General features: G+C 67.7%; 1 protein-coding gene across 1 annotated transcript in view; it reads left to right on the top strand.

Annotated features, from left to right (window-relative positions):
• Arhgef18 (Rho/Rac guanine nucleotide exchange factor 18) overlaps window positions 1-5,000 on the top strand; it is a 48,389-nt gene that overhangs the window by 39,273 nt on the left and 4,116 nt on the right. Inside the window, exons 15-18 of the mRNA XM_060375871.1 lie at window positions 811-857; window positions 975-1,038; window positions 1,139-1,188; window positions 3,105-3,336. Of these exons, the coding sequence (XP_060231854.1) occupies window positions 811-857; window positions 975-1,038; window positions 1,139-1,188; window positions 3,105-3,336 (393 nt within the window). The remainder of the gene's footprint in view (window positions 1-810; window positions 858-974; window positions 1,039-1,138; window positions 1,189-3,104; window positions 3,337-5,000) is intronic.

Genomic DNA, 5,000 nt, shown 5'->3' with positions numbered 1-5,000 from the left:
AGTGAAGGGTCAAAATGGAGGGGAGGGGCGTGTCCTGGACGGTCTGGGCGTGGCCTGTCTAGTCTGGGCGTGTCCTGGACGGTCTGGGCGTGGCCTGTCTAGTCTGGGCGTGTCCTGGACGGTCTGGGCGTGGTCTGTCCACGGTGGGCGTGGCCTGGACAGTCTGGGCGGGGCCTGGACGGTCTGGGCGTGTGTTGGACGGTCTGGGCGTGTCCTCTCTGCTCTGAGCGTGGCCTGGACGGTCTGGGCGTGGTCTGTCCGCTGTGGGCGTGGCCTGGACGTTTTGGGCGTGGCCTCTCTGCTCTTGGCGGGGCCTGGACGGTCTGGGCGTGGCCTGTCCGCTGTGGGCGTGGCCTGGACGGGGCCTGGACGGTCTGGGCGTGTCCTGTCTGGTCTGGGCGTGTCCTGTCTGGTCTGGGCGTGGCCTCTCTGCTCTGGGCGTGGCCTGGACGGTCTGGGCGTGGCCTGGCTTGCAAGGGGCGGGGCCTGGACGGTCTGGGCGTGTCCTGTCCACCCTGGGCGGGGCTTTTACAGCTTGGGCGTGGCTTGTCCGATCTGGACGGGGCCTGGACGGTCTGGGCGTGTCCTGGACGGTCTGGGCGTGGCCTGGACGTTTTGGGCGGGGCCTGGACGGTCTGGGCGTGTCCTGTCTGGTCTGGGCGTGTCCTGTCTGGTCTGGGCGTGGCCTCTCTGCCCTGGGCGTGGCCTGGACGGTCTGGGCGTGGTCTGTCGACTGTGGGCGTGGCCCGTCCGCGCTGGGCGTGTCTCCCCGCCCCCTCACGCCCCTCCCCCTCCCCCCCGCGACCCCAGGACCCCGCGGTGCCGAGGACGAGGACTGGGACGGCGACGAGGACGCGGTGGGTGTCCCCCGGCGGGGGGAGGGCGGCGGGGTGCGGGGGTCCCCGCGGGGTGACGTCACGGGGCCCTCGCTGACGTCGCCGCCCTTCCCCCTCCCCTCCCCTCCCCCACTTCAGGAGCAGCAGGAGGAGACGAGGCAAAGCCCGGAGGGCGGCGGCGCGGAGGAGGAGGAGGAGGAGGTGCGGGCGACCCCGGCGCGACCCCGGCGCGACCCCGCGGTGACCCCTCGTGGGGACCCGGGCGCGACCTCACCCTCCCCCTCTCCTCCCCCCTCCCCCGCAGCTCGTCCTGCGCGTCCAGACGCTGTCGCGGCTGCTGCTGGGCCTCCAGGTGGGTGGGGGAGGGGGCGGAGGGGGCGGGGCCAGCGGAGGAGGCGGGGCCCGGGGAGGGGCGGGGCCAGAGCGGCCGAGATGGAGGAGACAGAGGAGGATCAAAATGGAGGGAGAACAGGGGGCGGGGCCTGCGGGGGGCGGGGCCTAGGGAGGAGGCGGGGCCTGGGGAGAGTCCAAAATGGAGGAAGCAAAGGAAAGGGGCCAAAATGGAGGGAGGGGGTGTGGCCCGGGGAGGGGGCGGGGCTTAGGGGAGTTCAAAATGGAGGAAGCAAAGGAAAGGGGCCATTATGGAGGGAGGGGGCGGGGCCATGGATAGTCCAACATGGAGGAGACAGTGAAGGATCAAAATGGAGGGAGCGAGGGGGCGGGGCCTGCAGAGGGGCGGAGCCAGAGGAGAGTTCAAAATGGAGATGACAGAGAGAGACAAGGCCAAAATGGAGGAGACACAGGAGGATCAAAATGGAGGGGAGGGGCGAGGCCTACAGAGGGGCGGAGCCAGAGAGTTCAAAATGGAGGAGACAGGGGCGGGGCCTGTGGAGGGGCGGGGCCAGAAGAGAATCCAAAATGGAGGAAGCAAAGGAAAGGGGCCAAAATGGAGGGAGGGGGCGGGGCCCAGAGGGGGCGGGGCTTAGGGGAGTTCAAAATGGAGGAGACAGGGCAGGGTCAAAATGGAGGCAGGGAGGGGGCGGGGCCATGGATAGTCCAACATGGAGGAGACAGAGGAGGGTCAAAATGGAGGGAGCGAGGGGCGGGGCCTGCAGAGGGGCGGAGCCAGAGGAGAGTTCAAAATGGAAATGACAGAGAGAGACAAGGCCAAAATGGAGGAGACACAGGAGGATCAAAATGGAGGGGAGGGGGCGGGGCCTGAGGAGAGTTCAAAATGGAGGAGACAGGGGCGGGGCCTGTGGAGGGGCGGGGCCAGAAGAGAATCCAAAATGGAGGAAGCAAAGGAAAGGGGCCAAAATGGAGGGAGGGGCGGGGCCCAGGGAGGGGGCGGGGCTTAGGGGGAGTTCAAAATGGAGGAGGCAGGGAAGGGTCAAAATGGAGGGGAGGGAGGGGGCGGGGCCTGGGGAAGGGGCGGGGCCTGGGAGAGTCGAAAGTGGAGGAAGCAAAGGCGGGGACAGAGGGGAAAGGGCCAAAACGGAGGGAGGGGGCGGGGCCAGTTAGGAGGCGGGGCCTGAGGAGGGGCGGGGCCGGGGGAGAATCCAAAATGGAGGAGACAGAGGAGGATCAAAATGGAGGGGAGGGAGGGGGCAGGGCCATGGATAGACCAACATGGAGGAGACAGAGGAGGATCAAAATGGAGGGAGCGAGGGGGCGGGGCCTGGGGAAGGGGCGGGGCCTGGGGAGAGTCCAAAATGGAGGAGACAGTGAAGGATCAAAATGGAGGGAGTGAGGGGGCGGGGCCTGCAGAGGGGCGGGGCCAGAGGAGAGTAGAAAATGGAGGAGACAGGGGCGGGGCCTGTGGAGGGGAGGGGACAGAAGAGAATCCAAAATGGAGGAGACAGGGTTGGGGCCTGGGGAGAGTCCAAAATGGAGGACGCAAAGAAAAGGGGCCAAAATGGAGGGAGGGGGCGGGGCCCAGGGGGGCGGGGCTTAGGGGGAGTTCAAAATGGAGGAGACAGGAAAGGGTCAAAACGGAGGGGAGGGAGGGGGCGGGGCCTGGGGAAGGGGCGTGGCCAGGGGAGAGTCCAAAATGGAGGAAGCAAAGGCGGGGACAGAGGGGAAAGGGCCAAAACGGAGGGAGGGGGCGGGGCCTGAGGAGGGGCGGGGCCGGGGGAGAATCCAAAATGGAGGGAGGGGGCGGGGCGTGGGCGTGTCCCGGGCCCTAACGGTGCTGTGCGCTCTCTCCCCGCCCCTTTCCCCGCCCCCTCCGCCCCGGCCCCGCCCCCTCCGCCCCGGCCCCGCCCCCAGGCGGCCGTGGCGCGGCAGGACAGCGCCCTGGAGCGGCTGCGGGCCGGGGAGCACCGCCGGGCGGAGGAGGAGCGGCGGCGGGCGGAGGAGGAGGGGGAGGAGCGGGAGGAGCTGCGGCGGGAGCGGGAGGAGCTGGAGCGCGGCCGCGAGCTCTACCAGCGCGACCTGCAGCGCCTGCGCGAGGCCCAGAGACGCCTCGAGCGCCAGCGGGAGGAGCTGCGGCGCCGCGGGAGCACGGTGAGCGGGGGGGACGGGGAGGGGGAGGAGGAGGAGGAGAAGGAGGAGGAGAAGGAGGAGGAGGAGGAGTAGGAGGAGGAGGAGGAGAAGGAGAAGAAGGAGGAGAAGGAGGAGGAGGAGGAGAAGGAGGAGGAGGAGGGGAAGGAGGAGGAGGAGGAGGGGGAGGAGGAGGAGGAGAAGGAGAAGAAGGAGGAGGAGGAGGAGGAGGGGGAGGAGGACGAGGAGGAGGAGAAGGAGGAGGAGGAGGAGGGGGAGGAGGAGGAGGAGGAGGAGAAGGAGGGGGAGGAGGAGGAGGAGGAGGAGAAGGAGGAGGAGGAGAAGGAGGAGGAGGAGGAGGAGGAGGAGAAGGAGGAGGAGGAGGAGGAGAAGGAGGAGAAGGAGGAGGAGGAGGAGAAGGAGGAGGAGAAGGAGGAGGAGGAGGAGGAGGAGGAGGAGAAGGAGGAGGAGGAGGAGGAGGAGGAGGAGAAGGAGGAGGAGGGGGAGGAGGAGGAGGAGGAGAAGGAGGAGGAGGGGGAGGAGAAGGAGGAGGAGGAGGAGGAGGAGGAGGAGGAGAAGGAGGAGGAGGAGGAGGAGGAGGAGGAGGAGGAGGAGGAGGAGGAGGAGGAGGAGGAGGAGGAGGAGGAGGAGGAGGAGGAGGAGGAGGAGGAGGAGGAGGAGGAGAAGGAGGAGGAGGAGGAGGAGGAGGAGGAGGAGGAGGAGGAGGAGGAGGAGGAGGAGGAGGAGGAGGAGGAGGAGAAGGAGGAGGAGGAGGAGGAGGAGAAGGAGGAGGAGAAGGAGGAGGAGGAGGAGGAGGAGGAGGAGGAGAAGGAGGAGGAGGAGGAGGAGGAGGAGGAGGAGGAGGAGGAGGAGGAGGAGGAGGAGGAGGAGGAGGAGGAGGAGGAGGAGGAGGAGGAGGAGGAGGAGAAGGAGGAGGAGGAGGAGGAGGAGAAGGAGGAGGAGAAGGAGGAGGAGGAGGAGGAGGAGGAGGAGGAGGAGGAGGAGGGGAGGAGGAGGAGGAGGAGAAGGAGGAGGAGGAGGAGGAGAAGGAGGAGGAGGAGGAGGAGGAGGAGGAGGAGGAGGAGGAGGAGGAGGAGGAGGAGGAGGAGGAGGAGGAGGAGGAGGAGGAGAAGGAGGAGGAGGAGGAGGAGGAGGAGGAGGAGGAGGAGGAGGAGGAGGAGGAGGAGGAGGAGGAGGAGGAGGAGGAGGAGGAGGAGGAGGAGGAGGAGGAGGAGGAGGAGGAGGAGGAGGAGGAGGAGGAGGAGGAGGAGGAGGAGGAGGAGGAGGAGGAGGAGGAGGAGGAGGAGGAGGAGGAGGAGGAGGAGGAGAAGGAGGAGGAGGAGGAGGAGGAGGAGGAGAAGGAGGAGGAGGGGGAGGAGAAGGAGGAGGAGAAGGAGGAGGAGGAGGAGGAGAAGGAGGAGAAGGAGGAGGAGGAGGAGGAGGAGAAGGAGGAGGAGAAGGAGGAGGAGGAGGAGGAGGAGAAGGAGGAGGAGGGGAGGAGGAGGAGGAGAAGGAGGAGGAGGAGGAGGAGGAGGAGGAGGAGGAGGAGGAGGAGGAGGAGGAGGAGGAGGAGGAGGAGGAGAAGGAGGAGGAGAAGGAGGAGGAGAAGGAGGAGGAGAAGGAGGAGGAGGAGGAGGAGGAGGAGGAGGAGGAGGAGGAGGGGGAGGGAGGAGGAGAAGGAGG

Source organism: Meriones unguiculatus, assembly GCF_030254825.1.
Source record: "Meriones unguiculatus strain TT.TT164.6M chromosome 13 unlocalized genomic scaffold, Bangor_MerUng_6.1 Chr13_unordered_Contig_2907, whole genome shotgun sequence".
Classification (NCBI taxonomy): Eukaryota; Metazoa; Chordata; class Mammalia; order Rodentia; family Muridae; genus Meriones; species Meriones unguiculatus.
Note: the sequence above shows the minus strand (reverse complement) of the source record. Positions and strands in the feature narration are given on the sequence as shown.